The sequence below is a fragment of the Leopardus geoffroyi genome, chromosome C1 (assembly GCF_018350155.1).
Source record: "Leopardus geoffroyi isolate Oge1 chromosome C1, O.geoffroyi_Oge1_pat1.0, whole genome shotgun sequence".
Classification (NCBI taxonomy): Eukaryota; Metazoa; Chordata; class Mammalia; order Carnivora; family Felidae; genus Leopardus; species Leopardus geoffroyi.
Window position 1 is genome coordinate 43,055,693 of NC_059328.1, and position 15,685 is coordinate 43,071,377.

Consider the following 15,685-nt stretch of genomic DNA (forward strand, 5'->3'; position numbering starts at 1 on the left):
CTTTCAGATCATCTTTGGGCTTTGCAAGAATACCATGGCCTTGCTCTACTAGCACTGACACTTGAGACTCTCTTCTGGTCCTGTTATCCTCCCACTCTCTCCAAGACAGATCTCTAGGCCAAAGGTAGGTCCCAGAAGTAATGGTGGAGTGAGACAAGGACAGGGGGGAGAACGGGTTGTTGAGGATACTGAACAAGATTCCAGGCCATCTGCCCCATGATGTAAGTGGAAAGAGCACAGACTTTTGTGTACATACAGACTGGAGTTTTTATCCTGGTCCTTCTGCTTCTTAGTTGTGACCCTAGGCCAGTTATTCAGATTCTCTGACTCTCAGTTTCCCCATCTGCAAAATGCAGCTAATCATATCAACTTTATAAAGTTACTGTGAAGACAATACAAGGAAGTGTATGTAAAACACAGAGTAGTGTCTGACACACAGGAGGTCTCACTAAATATCTCCTATTTCTCTGCAACTGGCAAGAGCTTATTCCTCAGGCCCTCGAGGCATCAGGAATAGCTCCTCCAGAGTGGTTATTTGTTCTACACATCTACTTTACGCGTGTAGAGTGCTTTATAACTCACAAAGCTCTCTCACGTGAGCTGTCTCACCCGAACGCTATGAATTTAGGAGGCAGACAGAATGGGGGTTATCATTCCAATTTTACAAATAGAAGTGAGCAGAGAGAAGTGACTGAGACCACAAGGCTACAGAGCAGTGACACTGGGAGCCACCTCCTCAGGCTAAGCTCAACACTTCGTCCACTGTGTCCCCCACCCCCGCCCAAGTCTTTCAAACTTGGTCAAACACCTGTTTGTATGATTGGCCAAGGGGAAGGCTCAAGGCCATCTGCTGACCCTCCTCACTTGCTCAACTTCATTTCCCATGTCTCCCTTCATGAATAATGTACAATGCAAACTGCCCTGCCCCATACTTGATGATTTCTTCCACACACCCTTTCCTTGGTCAGCAACGAGCTCATCTTTCCTCTGCCCCGACACCCAGCTTACAATTTGCAGCCTTCCAGGACCGGAAAGCCGCCTGGGATTGGCTGCACCTGCCTAAGCTCACGCCCTCACTCACCAGCCCCTCAGACTCAAAGTGGCACTGCCCTACCTTGCACTTGACGACAGGCAGCTCGGAAAGAGGGTTCTTCGGGAGTTGGTGCAGCTGTGACCTTGGTTCCCCCGGCAAGACAAAAAGCTCCTTGAGGGCAGGGGCTGGGTCTTCCAGTTCTCTGGTCTCCCCAAGACAGGGCTCTGCCCACAGTGGGTGATCAAAGCTGCTGATCGCCTGACAGGGGGATGGACTGGATGACCTATGAGGTCACACTCAGCCCCCTGACTCTGCTATACAACCATGACATCTGCTCCAGACACTTTGCGGTCCTTGCTCCCCCAACAAGCCATGCCCTATTGTACCCCTCTGCCTTTGCACATGCTTCTTTCTGGAATGCCATTTTTCTCCTTCTCTCGCTGGATAATAGCTATTAACCTTTCAAGGACACAGTTCATCTGTCACAGCCTCTGTGAGGCATTCCCCTGCCTGATCTCCCAAACCGAATGAACAGCTCCCCTGTTGGTGTTTCCATAGCATTTGTTCAGCAAATATGTACTGGGAGCCACCTAATTCTGTGCTAGGCACCAGGGAAACAGATTAATCAGACAATCCGGCCCTCAAGGAGTTCCCGGTCTAGTGGGGAGACCAATGTGCAAAAAGACAAGTTGACTACAGTGTGACAGGTGCTGTGATGGACAGAGGCTGTGGGAGAACAAAGAAACCAGGGAAAGCTTCCTGGAAGAGAGACTCCTGAGCTCCACCGTGGCATGACACACACAGCCGTACAATAATAAGTGACTCTCTCTCACCCCCCACCAGCAACTTGGAAGAGAGTACGTTCCTTTCTTACTTGTGAACACGTCACATCCAGTGTGGTGCTTGGCTCACGGCCAGCATACAGTGTTTGTTGAAACAAATACATTTGAATTGCACGGCCACAGTTACCCTTCCATGCCAAAGGTTCTGAAAATGTACTCAGCAGAAAGAAAGACATTTGGCTTCTTTACCCTAAGGAAGAGCCTCTAGCTACAAGGTGGCCCTTAGACACTTCTACCCCAAACACCTGTCCCAGCATTTCTGTGTCCCCAGGGCCTAGAGGAGTGCCTGGCACATGGTAGGTTCTTGATAAAGTTGGAAGGAAGGAAGGAAGGAAGGAAGGAAGGAAGGAAGGAAGGAAGGAAGAAAGGAAGGAAGGGAGGGAGGGAGGGAGGGAAGGAAGGGGAGGAAGGAGGGGTGAGGAAGGGGGGAAGAGAGGGAAGGATGGAAGGAAGGAAGGAATTCTTCCAGCAAGGGATACTTACTGCAGGATAGACATGGCCGATCTGAGCAGTCCTCCCTATGTGGAGCTCATCTTCTTCTTCTTCTTCTGTTGTTTTCCTGTACACTGGGTTGTCAAAATTCATGCTTTTGGTGTTCTTCCGCTTCCAGTTTCTCCAGATCAGGTAGCCACTCATGCACAGCAGGGCTATTACCGCTGGAGGAAGGGACACATTACACTGAACTTCCAGCAGGCTCTAGCCCACTGCTCAGACGTCACTACACTTCTTGCCGCCTCTCTAACTTTCCTGCCCCTTGTTGCTCAGGCCGTTGTGCTGGGTTCTTCTTCTGCTGCTTGGAAGCCCTTCTCCTATCTCTTCCTTTATTAACTACTCATCCCTTGAGATCCAGCTCAAATGTGAAGTCTTCTCAACTTCTCAAGGAAGAGTCAGTTGCTCTCTCATGTGTGTTCCGAGCCTACGGTACTATACTTTATATATCTGTACCCCCAACTAGATTGCGCTCTTTGTGGGCAGGGACTGTGTCTTCTTTATCTCTCTATGCCTGGTGCCTTGCTCAGCAACATGTACTGAGTGAATGAGTGAATTTCTTCACCACACCATTGTCCTAATGCTGCTGCTTCCTTGGATTTCTCTGAGAAAACCATTCTTTCCTCCAATGGAGGGTGGATGGTGGGGGTGGGGTGTTTCTTCCCAAAGCTGGGACTCTGCAAGAAGAGAAGCATCTCTAGAGGGGGACACAGCGGGAAAACACAAGCTCTGAGTTGGAATAGATGAAAATATTAATGAGTAAAGGAGGAAGTTCTCAAACAGAGCTGGGCAAAACGGGCGCAAGCAGCTTCATAAGAGAGTAGACAATCACCATGAGCATTCAAGTGGAGGCTGATGGCAGCATCCAGGATGCTAGAGAGGGGGGTTTTACTTCAGTTAGACTGTAATAATCAAGACCCATTAAAGATAGGAACAAGGCAAGGATACCTGTTACCATTGCTAGTATTTATTATTCCAGAGACCTATCTATGCAGTAAGAACAGATAAAGAATTGAAGGGTACACACAGGGGAAAGGAGGAATACCAAACTTATCAGTTTTGTATGCTTAGAAAATCTTAGAAAAGCAGATGAAAAACTATTATAAATAATTTTAGTTCATCAACAGTTCATATAAGGGGTGCTGGGGTGACTCAGTCAGTTAAACATCCAGCTCCTGGTTTTGGCTCAGGTCATGGTCTCATGTCTCATGGGATCAAACTCTGGGCTTGAGATTTTCTCTCTCTCTCTACCTCTCCCTCGCTCATGCTCTCTCTCTCTCTCAAAATGAATAAAGATTTTTAAAAAATTAACAAAAAGTCAATAGCTTTCTTATTAATTAGCAATAACCAATTCGAAAATGGAATGGAAGAAGAACAGAACACATTCACAGCAGCCCAACAAAAACCATAAAATACCTGGAATAACCTAGCAGGAAATGTGCAACTCCTATATGATCTACAAAATTTTATAAAAGGACACAAAAGACTCAAATAAATAGGGAGATGTGTTAAGTTCCTGGATGGGAAGCTTCAATATTGTAAAAACATGAATTCTCCCCATATCAATTTATATATCCAAAGCATACGATTCCACCATAGTTTTTATAAAGATGATTCTAAAGTTCATCTAGAAGAGAAGTTGGAAAAAACAGCTAAGAAAATATTGCAAGAATAATGATGCCCTATTAGAAGCTAAAGCACAGCACGGAGTTGTTCTTCTGGTACGTAGGAACAGAGAATAAAGAGGCTAGCAGCAGATCAAAGTCTAGAGAGCCATGTAGTTTAATATAAAGATGACAGTTCAAGTCAGAAGGATGAATTATTCAATGAGGGTCTTGGGAAAACTAAACAGGCCTATAGAAAAAAAAAATAGTTCAGTCTCTACCTCACACCATACTCTATAATAAATTCCAAATAGACTGCTATCTAAATATAAAACAATGTTTAGCAGAAAAATGTATAGGGAGATATTTTAATAATTTATAGTGAGGCAGACCTTCCTATGTGAAACACAAAACCCGGAAGTCATAACAGAAACGATGAACAGATCTGATACTTAAAATTTTTAAGTTTATGCATGGCAAAAGATACCATGAACACATTTATAAATCAAGAGGCAGTATGGGAGAAAATATTTGTCACATATATTACAAAGGTTTAATATTCATCATGTATAAATATTTCTACAAATAAGTAAGAATAAGAAACAGAACCAACAGAAAAACAAGACTGTGAATAAGCAATTCATTAAGGATGAAATATAAATGGCCATTAAGCTTATGAAAAGATACTCTACCTCATAGGGAAATATCAGGGAAAGAATATTCATCTTTAACCTCTCAGATGAGCAGAAATTAAAAATATTAATCATATCAGAGTGTATTGTATCAGGGAAGGTGCATATACAAGCCCTTCTATAGAACAGAATATGTCAGGAAAGGGCTTGATTTCTCTTTCACTAAGCAACCTTCAGACTATTTTCCACTCACTCTACTCCAAATCGGCCTGAAGTAGTCTCTCCATCATCTTTAGTGTTGAAGACTTTCAAGGCCAATTCAAATGGCGTCTTCTCCAGAAGTACCATCCCCTCTCCTCTGCCGGGCATCACGCTTCTATTACAGCACATTGTGATACATGTTAACACCTCTCTTGTATCACTTTTTATGACTAAGTCTGACTAAAGACCGAAAGCTCTTAAAGTCTTTTTTATCTTTTTCTTCCCTGGGTCCTTGGCACTTGGCACAGTCCCTTGCCCGGAGTAGAAGTTTTTAAAATATTCACTCACTGGCTCACCACCATACTGAGGACTGCCAGGATAAATGGGCAACGTCCCTGTCCCTGACGTGCTTGTGGGCAAGCCAGGGAAATCAACTTGCGAATGGACAGTTGCAATTCAAAGATCCCACCAAGAGAAGAGACTGATATAAGACACGGCATATTCAGGATGCTAAGTGAACAGCGGGAGGCGAGAGAATAAATCGGCCTCCGTGGTTCTCCGTGAGGTTTAAATGTTACATTGTGGCCATATTGAACTTCTAGTTCCAAACCCACTCTCTCCCCTCCCCATGCTATTTCCCGGTGCTGGTTTTACTTCATGCTGTTATCACTGCTCAGGTTGCTCTGGATTCTTCTTCATTTGGCTGACTCAGCTCACATTATCATTTCCACTAGGAAACCTTCCCTACCGATTCCAAGTTAAGCATTCTTCAGCACTTCCACTGGACCACATATGGCTTTGTTTTAGGACTTCCCCTGACATAATCAAAATTATCTGTTATGTGTATCTCTCTGACAAGACTACACTTTTGGAGGACAAGAACCATGTTTTAGTCATTTTTGATCACCTTCCTTCCACCTCACAGAGGCTGGTACCTCGCAGCTGCTTGATAAATGTTTGTTGAAAACCAAACAGAAAGAAAGCAAAATAGCATGTTCTACTAAAGGAATGGCAAGCAGCTCTCCTCATTAATTCAACAAATACTTTATTTCCTACCGCGTGCCAGCCACTGCGAGCAGCTGGGGAGAGTGGCGAGCAAGAGAAGCTCCAGCCCTGTCCCCATGGAGCCTACAGTCTGCCTTCACATGGCTGGCATGCAGAGTGTGAATAGTGGGGAGCAGGGGTGCACTGGGGGCTGCCTGGGGTCAGGTCCTGAAGGGCCTTGTGTGCCAAGCTAAGAAACCAAATTATAGGAATGGGAAGTGGGTGGGAAGGCTGCCGGGACAGAAAAAGTCAATGAGACAGGTCCGTGTGCTAAGTGCTTGGCCTTTCTAGTGCTTTTCCCCAGACCCGGAGCACCGGTTCTCTCTTTTCCACAGTAACTCGGGGCCACACTCACCCATGGGCACGATGATCCCAATGACAGCAGCAGTGACTGTTGAGCCCATCTTGCCACCTTCATTCCCATCTGCAAAACACAAATGTGCAGAACGATGCTCTGTCACCCAAGTCCTTGCTGGCCTCACGCTGTAAGAATTGCCCAACTGCTTCCTGCCCTCATTCCAAAGTGATGATCCTGGCTAATGCCGAACAATGCAGTCTTTTAAGATCCTATCAAAACTCCCTTGAGGTGAGCAGGACAGAGGTTATCTCCCTTTCACACGTGGGGAAACAGAGTCTTACTGGGGTTCTAGGGACTCAAGAGAGAGTGAGCACTTCTGTTTACACCGCCTTCTTTGTCTGTCCTAGTGGTCTTGTGAAGCATGTAGGGTAAGGGTAATTATTCTTCCCACTTTGTAGGTGAGGAAACTGAGGCTCAGAGATAGGAAGTGGCTTCTTGCAAGACCCTCTACAAGTTAGTGGCACCTAAGACTTTTAAATAGTAGGTGGGCACCTCCACCTGCTTCCTCAGCGAGGTCCAATATTCTGTTCTGATATGATCTCGTCTTCCCACATATCCCCCCATCATGAAAGAACACAGAACTCATTTACTTACAGTGCTGGGAGTGGTTGCTGGTCACAGGGCTTGGGGTAGACGGGCTGATGCTTGGCGCCCTGGGGACACTAACTGAGCTGGGGACCACAGCTGCCAGGCTTGGTGTCTCTGTGCTGTGGTTCTGGGAGGTGAGGCTGTGGACGGTGGTCCCAGGGGCTCTTGCAGTGTCGGCTAGTGTCCTCGTTGTGGTAGGAGCTAACATCGTAGTTGAGGTAGATTGAGGTGCTGGAGGGGAAACACCGTGGAGGTCACTTGGACAGAGAGTTTTTGTTGCCTTATGTCTAACTTTTTGCCTCTATGAATTATACTTATGAACTCATCCTCATGGCTCAGCTCAAATGTCACTTCTGGGAAGCCTTCCCTAAACCTCCTGAATGGACTATGATCTTTTCTTTAGCTGAATCCCAAGCACTTTGGGTTTATACTGCACACTGATTTGACGAAGACAAGTCATTAAAGCAAGACTATAGAATTAGGTGTGGGAAGACCACTGTAAAAGATTGGGAGTAGGGGAAATCACACAAATCTACAAGGATTTTACATGCATATTATTACCCTGCTAGGTCGAAATTCTCACTCCACTTTAAACAAAGTGGAACATGGAAATCCCAAATGATGCAGCAGATTTATGTTCAAACAAAAGGCCTCGGCCCTGTGTCAAGACTGAGCGATGAATATAAACTTGTATGGTCGAAGTCATGACTATTAGTCTCAATCGTATCACAAAAGGGCTTCTTTTTGTGTTAAGTTCTAGGTGAGGAAGAGGCAAGCTCAGAGTCACCTGCATATAAACAGTAACTGAAGCCATAGGGGTCAAGGGTTCTTAATTTCAGGTCTTTAATGGGTTCCAGAAACCCCCTGAAACTGAATTTAAAATGTCGTATGTATACGTGCATTTTTCTTGGAAGTAAGAGGAGAAAGCCTCAGACGGACCCTGGGGAAAACCAGCATACAAGGAAGGTAGAGAAGAGACAATAAGTAGCCAGAAAAGACAGAGGAAAACTAGGAGCATATGTCATCCCAGAAGCCCATGGAGGGTGTTAGCAGGAGGGGGTCTCGCACTGCCAGGGGCCAGCCCTCCTGGTAGGTCTGCTTACCTCGGTAGCACCTCTTCATGTCTGGGCCCAGCCACATTGTGTCAGGACAGGCACACGTGTACTTGGGAGAGGGGCTGGAGATCTGAGGAGCAGGAAGGCACAGGTACTCACAGCCTCCATTGGGCTGGGCACTCAGCTCACAGGCATCTGCAGCTAATGGCACAGAGACAGAGACAGAGTTGGAGCAAAGGTAAGGCATGCCAGTTCCTCCCTTCTCCTGAGGATGAGCCCCTTCCCACTCGGCTTGATCAAAAAGCTTTCTCTCCTTTTACTGGGCACCTTCCAGCAGTGTGTCTGGTGTTTTACCCCCACACTTTCATTCAATCCTGACAACTCAGAGAGGTGGGTGTATGCCCCAGACTGACAGATAAAAGACACCCAGTTTCAAAGAGAAAAAAATCGTCTAAGTTATAACTCTAGGGATTTTAGAGATACGATTTAAACTGAGGTCTATCAGGGTGCCTGGGTGCCTCAGTCGGTTGAGCGTCCGACTTTGGCTTAGGTCCTGATCTCGCGGTTTGTAGGTTCGAGCCCCGTGTCGGGCTGTGCCGACAGCTCAGAGCCTGGAGCCTGCTTCGGATTCTGTGTCTCCCTCTCTCTCTCTCTCTCTGTCCCTCACCCACTCATGCCCTCTGTCTCTCTTTCTCTCAAAAATGAATAAACATTAAAAAATTTTTTTTTAAATAAATAAATAAACTGAAGTCTGTCAAATTCCAAAGCCTGTTTCCCCCCTCTGCCACATGCCACGTCTATTTCTTTTTTTTTCTTTTTAAATGTTTTATTTATTTATTTTTGAGGGAGAGTGTGTGTACAAGCAGGGGAGGGGCAGAGAGAGAGAGAGAGAGAGAGAGAGGGAGGCACAGAATCTGAAGCAGGCTCCAGGCTCCGAGCTGTCAGCACAGAGCCCGATTCAGGGCTTGACCTCACAAACCGTGAGATTATGCATGGTCTGAAGCCGAAATCGGATGCTTAACCCGACTGAACCACCCAGGCGTCCCATGTCTATTTCTTACTTAAATTTCTAGGTCTAGAATCAAGCACCAAGCTTATCTCCTTTCCCCACTGTGCCTTCCCACTGTCACCTGGCACCCACACCTCAGTTACAGTTAGACTTAGTACTATATCCTAGTGATAGAGGACGGGACAACCTAGTAGCAGGATTCCTGGCTTCTATTCCCAACCAACAAGCTGGACTGCTATGGCCCTAGGATACGTTAGCTCACACTACTGCAAAATGGGTACACATAATAAATGAGAAGCAATGTGTTCCTTCATGGCAGAAGGAGCTCTTGAAATCAGATAGACCTGAGTTTGGGTTTCAGTTGTGCCACCCGCTAAAATTATTTTGCCTCTCTGAGCTAGTTTCCTCCGTTGTTAAATGGGAAAAGTAATACCTGTTCTTTGTAGGCAAAAATAGGGCTTTATATATTTTTTATGCCCGGCCTTATTTCACCAAGAGCTGAAGGAAATGAGAGAAAATATGTGACAGCGAAGCGCTCTACCGATGAGAGGGACTGTTGCTATACCTTCTGGGTGTGCTGAGATATTACATTACACGAACGTGAATGCAGCCTACCCAGGGGAGGGAGAGGACAAGGGCGGGGGACCTGGGACCAGGGAAGGCTCACCTCTTGGCTGCTTCAGCTCATGGAAGATGACAATGTCATGTGGGTTATTGAGGTTCTCAGCTAGGATGGAGATTTCCAGGCCATTGAGCCGATTTGCACTGAAAATGGCCTCATTCTCCAGGTCTGTCCAGAACACCTTGTCCTGTAGGGTACAGATGCAGAGGACGGGAGGCTAGAGCGTAAGTCTGAGGGCCTGGCCCCAAACCACAGTCACAAGAACTGCCCTGCCATCTCCCCTGAGCTCTCCTGCCCACAGATTCGCAGGGGGACACTCAGCCTCTAGTCTGTGGCATATACTCTGGTTCCCTTCTGTCACAGAGGGCTATTTGTTGATTCTGGGCCTTGGCCTGGAGACTGCTCATTAATGCTGAGCTAGGTCTGCTTCCTGGAGTCCAGAAGAAACCGAAGGTTGAATCTTTATAGCTGTTACTATTACTGGGGCCTGGGACCAAGATTGGAGGGGATGTATGAGCTGCTGAGGACTTATTCCCTGCAAGGCTGTCCTACGGCTTCTGGTTATACACACATACACATCCAGTGCTTAGTTCATATAAGACTACAGGTGCATGTGTAGGCAAATCCATATTTATAGGTATAACCATGCAGCCTCATGCAGAGATCTGGACACATACCCCTATGTTCATCTACACACACAAAGGCACGCTTGTACCTAAACACTTAACTAAGTATTTGTATACATATTTACATATTCACAAGCATGAGCACATAGAGAAAGGCACAATTTTAGGTGGACGCATTTATGTATACGTATGCACATACACCATACATGTACATGCCACATATATACACAAGCACATACATGTCTGAACACACCTGTCTTTCGAAGCAGGGGCTGGACTTGAAGGTGGGGCTTTGCCCACAATTTCAGAGCAGTGCTGAGTGAGGTCACTCCAAGCAGATATTGCCAATGCCCACCATAGACCAGTGTCCCCTTGCTTTCCCTCCCCTTGGTGGCAGAATTAGTTTAGGGGAAGAAATAGGTGTGTGAGACCTTGGTTGGTTCTGGCTTCCTCGTTCCCCGAGGAGAAAGGTTGTTAGGGTCAGAACACAGGTTCAGGAGGGTCTTGACTCTTCACCCTCTGGGGAGCTTTGTGAGGGCCGAGATGGTGTCCGACTCACTTCTGTGACCCCAGGGCCCACCAAAGGTCAGTGAAAGTGTGCTGAACTGAACAGCATCTCTCAGGCTATTTCTAACAGTAGGTTTTATGGAAATGTATATTCCTTCTTCCTTCTCTCCCTTTATTGGGTACTTCTGTATATGGGGGTAACAGTGCCAGGTGCTGAGGGTACAGAGAGGAAACACACATGGTCTAGCAACTTACCCATGAGAAGGGCTCTGAAAGAGGTCTTGGGAAGGGAGCACAGGACAACAGGCTGCGAGGCCTTTGTCTGCAGGGAGCTCACACATTGTGTACACATTTGGCTTCCCTATCCCTTTATCTCCATTTAGAGAAGTCTCAGAGAGCTGATCGGTTTGAATAAGCCTTTTCTAGGCTTCAGTTTCCTAATAGGGCCACGTCTCCTCTCATGGGGCTCACCTCAAATACAGCTATCCCAAAAGGGTGGCTCAGGAAGTCAGGGGAGGAAATCAGCATCTTTCTGTTGCCTCCGCTGAGGTCAATGCTGGAGAGTTGGTGCAGCTTGGAGTCTACCCAGTATAAGCGCTGGTTCAGCAAATCTTGGGGAGGAGAAAGGGGACAGAGGATGGGGTCTTGAGTTTGGGACCCCAACCAGGATCTCTGCTTCTCTGTGCCCTCTTCCCTACCCATATTTCTGGGCCTGGCCTCAGACTGAGGCCAGCCTGGGGCAACCGTCAGGAAATAGAGGCACTGGCACTATTAGCGGGTACAGAAACAAAACCCATGGAGCTCCAGACGGTGGTCAGGATCAGGTAGTAGGACAGGCCCCCAATCCAGGGAAGGCAGGGCTCACCCAGGGTGATTCCATTGGGCCATTCAATGTTGTCTGACACCAGCGTTTGCCGGTCTACACCATTGAGCCCAGACTTCTCGATCTTGGCCTGGTACCCCCAGTCAGACCAATACATGAACCTAAAAGAAAGAAGAACTCAATTGTGCTTGTTGTCAGGGGACAGGGTTAGGGCTGTCTATGTCACGGCACTCAATGACCCACCGAATGTTGAAGATTACGCGTGATGGGAACTGGGAAGGGCTCTGAAATCCACTGGAACCATCATCAAACCTAACAGTTAGCAGATGCGTTAGCTTCCCCTCATCTGAGAGCCTGGGGAAGCCTGTGTTCACGGAGAGCTCATCTGGCCTCAGTTGCACCCCTGTGAGCCCCTTTCTCCCACTTCTGGCAGCTCTAACCAGAGTCCAAGAGGCCAAAGCAAAAAAGGCCCTTGTCAACCCTCTCTTACCTTCCTGGTGTGCAGAGGAGAAAGTGGACAGCTTAACCCAGGGTCACACAGCTAGAACTCTGTCCAGGGTTTCTCTCTCTTCTTTCTTGAACATTTATTGAGTACCTACTCTGTGCTGTTTATGGAGTACCTACTTGTGTGGCAGGCACTGAGCTGAGTGGTTTCACCTCACATACTTACAAATGCAGTCATCACTGCCCCTCTAATCCAGTCCCCACAGAGCAGGCAAATGAGCGTTCAAAAATGGAAACAAGTTGTCACTCTCCAGTTTTTAAACTTTACAGCGGCTTCTCCTATTGACCTTAAAATAAAACCCCAACTCCTTACCACAGCTGACAGGGCTCTGCATCATCAGGCCCCTGCCTACCTCTTTGATTGTCTCTTCTGCCATCATCCCCACCTTTCCAAACCCCACACCTCCCCACAGGGCTCCTTAGTTCCTCCAGGGCAGGAACTAAGCTTCTTTGTCAGACAGGCCATCACAGAGCCTCGGGCCTCCTCCGCTCTTCCCCTGGTTGCTTCTCAGTTACACATCTCTTCAGTACAAAACCTTTCTCTGTGAGTAGGCTTACCCTGTTATTATCTCTCAAAGCACAGGATCTTTCCTTCCTAGCACTTACGCAATCAGTTTATTTATGTACACATTTGAGTAGTTTGGTGTATTTCACTGTCTATTCTCCCCACTAGTCTATAAGCTCCACCGAGGGCAGGCTCGTCTGTCTTGTGCCTCATTGTGTACCCGGCAGGTGGCTCATGCGTGATACAGAACAAGCTCTTATTTAATATTTGCTGAATAAAGTAATGTTTTCATTATTAGTTCCATTTTATAGATGAGTAAATTGTGGCTCAGAGGGGCTGACTTACCTCGGATCACACTGCTCATGAGCAGTGGAGCCAGCCTTCACATTTAAATACAAACTCAAGTGGAACTCGAGAGCCTGTGTGCTTAATTCTCCCCAAAACTGCCTTTGCTGAAACCAGGTGTCAAGCCAAGGCCGACTCTGGGCTTGGGGGGCTGAGTGGTTGCCCTGGATATTTCCTGTCAGCCACTTTGGATTCACTCTTCACTCATCCCCGTTCTGCTCTGTACACCAAAAAACTGACCCATGTGCGAACCACATCGGTGGGCCTGGCTCCCTAGCCTCCTGGCTTCCAGGTGCATTCGGCAAAATATTTGAGCAGAGGGAGGGAGACACTGAGATCAGGATATTTGTTCTGGACTCCTCTCTACAAAGCTGCCTCCAGCCGGCTACTGCTCTGAAGGTGACCCTCTTTCCTTCCTGGACCAAGTACTCCTCCCTGCTCCTGCCCCTCAGTGCACTGTTAGGGACAGTGCATTACATCTCATCCATGCCTCTGTAAAATAATTCCCTTGTTAAGCCCTCCTCAAATGATCTTAATTTGAGTATGCGGTGGGTTTCCTGCTGGGACCCTGACAGATCCATAATGGGCCGGAGATGAGCTAGGTATAACTATGTCGGGGGGGGGGGAAGCATACAGGGAGCAGGGCTGAAGTGGGGGCTACGTGACAGAGCTGAGCATCTATAGGGTGCCTGGTCCTGTGTGGGGTCCACCTATGCGTGTTCATTAAATGGCGGCTGTCAAGTCACTGCCCGGGGCCTCACACATTCTCTCAAGTGGCCACCCTGGCCCCCAGCTGTCCTCACTGGAAGAAGAGGATTTTCTTATCCCTGTTTAACAATTAAGGAATCAGTCATTGGAAGAAGCTAGTGATCCTTGTAAACTTAATATGACACAGCTGCCAAAAACCATGCCCTCTCAGGACATCCCCACGGAGGAAGGGAGGAAGGGGGCCTGCTCTGCTCAGAATCCCTACCCCCAAAAGGGAGGTATGGCCAGATCAGGGCAGCCTGAGTGGTGAGGGGCCCAGGGCACTCTGGGCACAGGGGTGGGCAGCCTGGAGCAGAGCAGACCCAGTGATCTTGGTCCTCCTGTCTTGCTGGCTGTCATGCAGGGCAGGGAGTAGACATGTTTGATGTAACTCCAGAGGCCAATACAGAAAGTCAAAGTTAGGCAGATTTGGGAATGTGAGAAAAGATCCGAAACACTCCAGTGGGCAGAGCTGTCTTGAAATGAAACAGCCCCAGTGGGAAACCCTGTTCCTGGGAGCAAGGGAGCAGCCACCAGATGCCCACCTGTGGCATGCAGCAGCCTGAGGAAAGACTTCCTGCCCCAGGAGCTTCTACTAGGCAATCTCTGGAGCCTGATTCTGCTCTGACATGCTCTGATTCTATGATATGATGGGCAAGCAGTGGAGTCCAGGAGAAACCTGGGACCGATGCCCAAGGAACCCCTGGTCAGGGGTTAATAGTCTGAGGGACCCACATGGGCTTTCTTCCCTTGGGCTGTCTGAGCGGCTCAGGGCCGTCCAAAGTCTTCAAGAAAGCTCTTGTGACAGACACACCAGGACTCAGTGCCACTGGTGGGGGAATGGGAAGTCTGGGTGGGGACACTCACCCTCTCAGGGGGTCGACCGCGATGGCCCGGGGTTCACTGAGGTCACGGCTGAAGAGAGTACATCGGCGGCTTCCATCAACTGTGGCCACTGAGATGGTCTTGTTGCCCGAGTCAGTCCAGTAGATGTGCTTGTGGACCCAGTCCACCGCCAGGCCCTCTGGAGAGTGCAGCTGCTTGTCAATGAGGACCTCCTGCTCTGCCAGGTCGCTGGCCTTGTCCATGTAGGCGCTAGGAGCAACCAGAGCTGGCCGTGGGGCAGGTGTTCCAGCCACGGGTCCATCTGGAGCTGCCTGGGTGCCCTCTCCCTCTCTCAATTCCCTCTAGGCCATGGCAGTGGATTTGAGAGGAACTTGGCTACTTCCTATTCAACACATTTCCTGGGCCACCAAGGCAAGCATACAGGCTTGAGTCAGCCACAGCCTCTGGGCTGGAGGAGCTCAGGTTAGTGGGGGACGGGAATTTACAGACAGGTAATTACAGTGCAATGTGACTACGGAAAGCATCAGAGACTAGAGCAGCAGAGAAATGGAGACTCCATTATCCTGGAGGGCTGCAGAAGGCTCTGTAGTTAAGTCCTGAAAGACTAGTTTGCTAGGAACGCAAGGAACAGAAAGCAGAAGGAATAGCATGTTCAAGTGCCCAGAGGTATGTGTTCTGGAATAGTGAGGTATTCGGTGAGGGTAGAGCTGAGTATGTGGGATACAGACTGGAAGTACATGTAGGCAGGGGCCACAACCTGACAGGCTCTGCAGGCCATGCTAAGCAGTGAGGATTTTATTCTGGAGGGAGTAATTGAAAAGGTCAGAGGACATGGCCAAAGAGGCATGTTAGATCACTGTGGCACTGATGCACTGGAAAGGGAGGGAGTGAAGGCAGGGAGACTGGCTAGGAGGCCATTACAGCATCCGGGTGAGACATGAAGAGTGTGCAGAAAGGCTGTGCCAGTGAGAATGGAGAATAGGGGCTGAGAACACAGTAGACACTCAAGAGGCAACACTAACAGGACTCTCTGTCTCCCAAATGCTGTTCTTCCCAAGGTTCTCTTCTCCCCCATGTCCTCTCTCTAGTTAATTAGTTCCATAGTGCCCACCGCCACCCAGAACTCTGGCTCTCCCATTGTGACAACTCTCTTAAGCTCCAGACTATAAAGGCAGATGGCTCCTCTCAGATGTCCCATGGACACCTGGAACTCATGTCCAAAACTGCCCACCCCATTCCCCTCCCCTCAGCCAGCCTGAATGGGCAACCCCCCCAACCCCATCCTCCTCTACTGCTAAGATCTCA

At 48.1% G+C, this 15,685-nt stretch overlaps 1 protein-coding gene across 8 annotated transcripts in view; it reads right to left on the reverse strand.

Annotated features, from left to right (window-relative positions):
• Nucleotides 1-15,685, reverse strand: part of LRP8 (LDL receptor related protein 8) — a 79,329-nt gene that overhangs the window by 5,770 nt on the left and 57,874 nt on the right. For 5 of the 8 annotated variants that reach the window (XM_045477454.1, XM_045477456.1, XM_045477455.1 and 2 more), the window contains 9 exons: nt 14,402-14,629; nt 11,476-11,594; nt 11,082-11,221; nt 9,523-9,664; nt 7,895-8,047; nt 6,798-7,022; nt 6,201-6,269; nt 2,359-2,531; nt 1,115-1,291 (listed from right to left, as the gene is read on the reverse strand). In XM_045477454.1, the coding sequence (XP_045333410.1) occupies nt 1,115-1,291; nt 2,359-2,531; nt 6,201-6,269; nt 6,798-7,022; nt 7,895-8,047; nt 9,523-9,664; nt 11,082-11,221; nt 11,476-11,594; nt 14,402-14,629 (1,426 nt within the window). The remainder of the gene's footprint in view (nt 1-1,114; nt 1,292-2,358; nt 2,532-6,200; nt 6,270-6,797; nt 7,023-7,894; nt 8,048-9,522; nt 9,665-11,081; nt 11,222-11,475; nt 11,595-14,401; nt 14,630-15,685) is intronic. The other 3 variants (XM_045477457.1, XM_045477458.1, XM_045477461.1) reach the window with 1 other exon arrangement.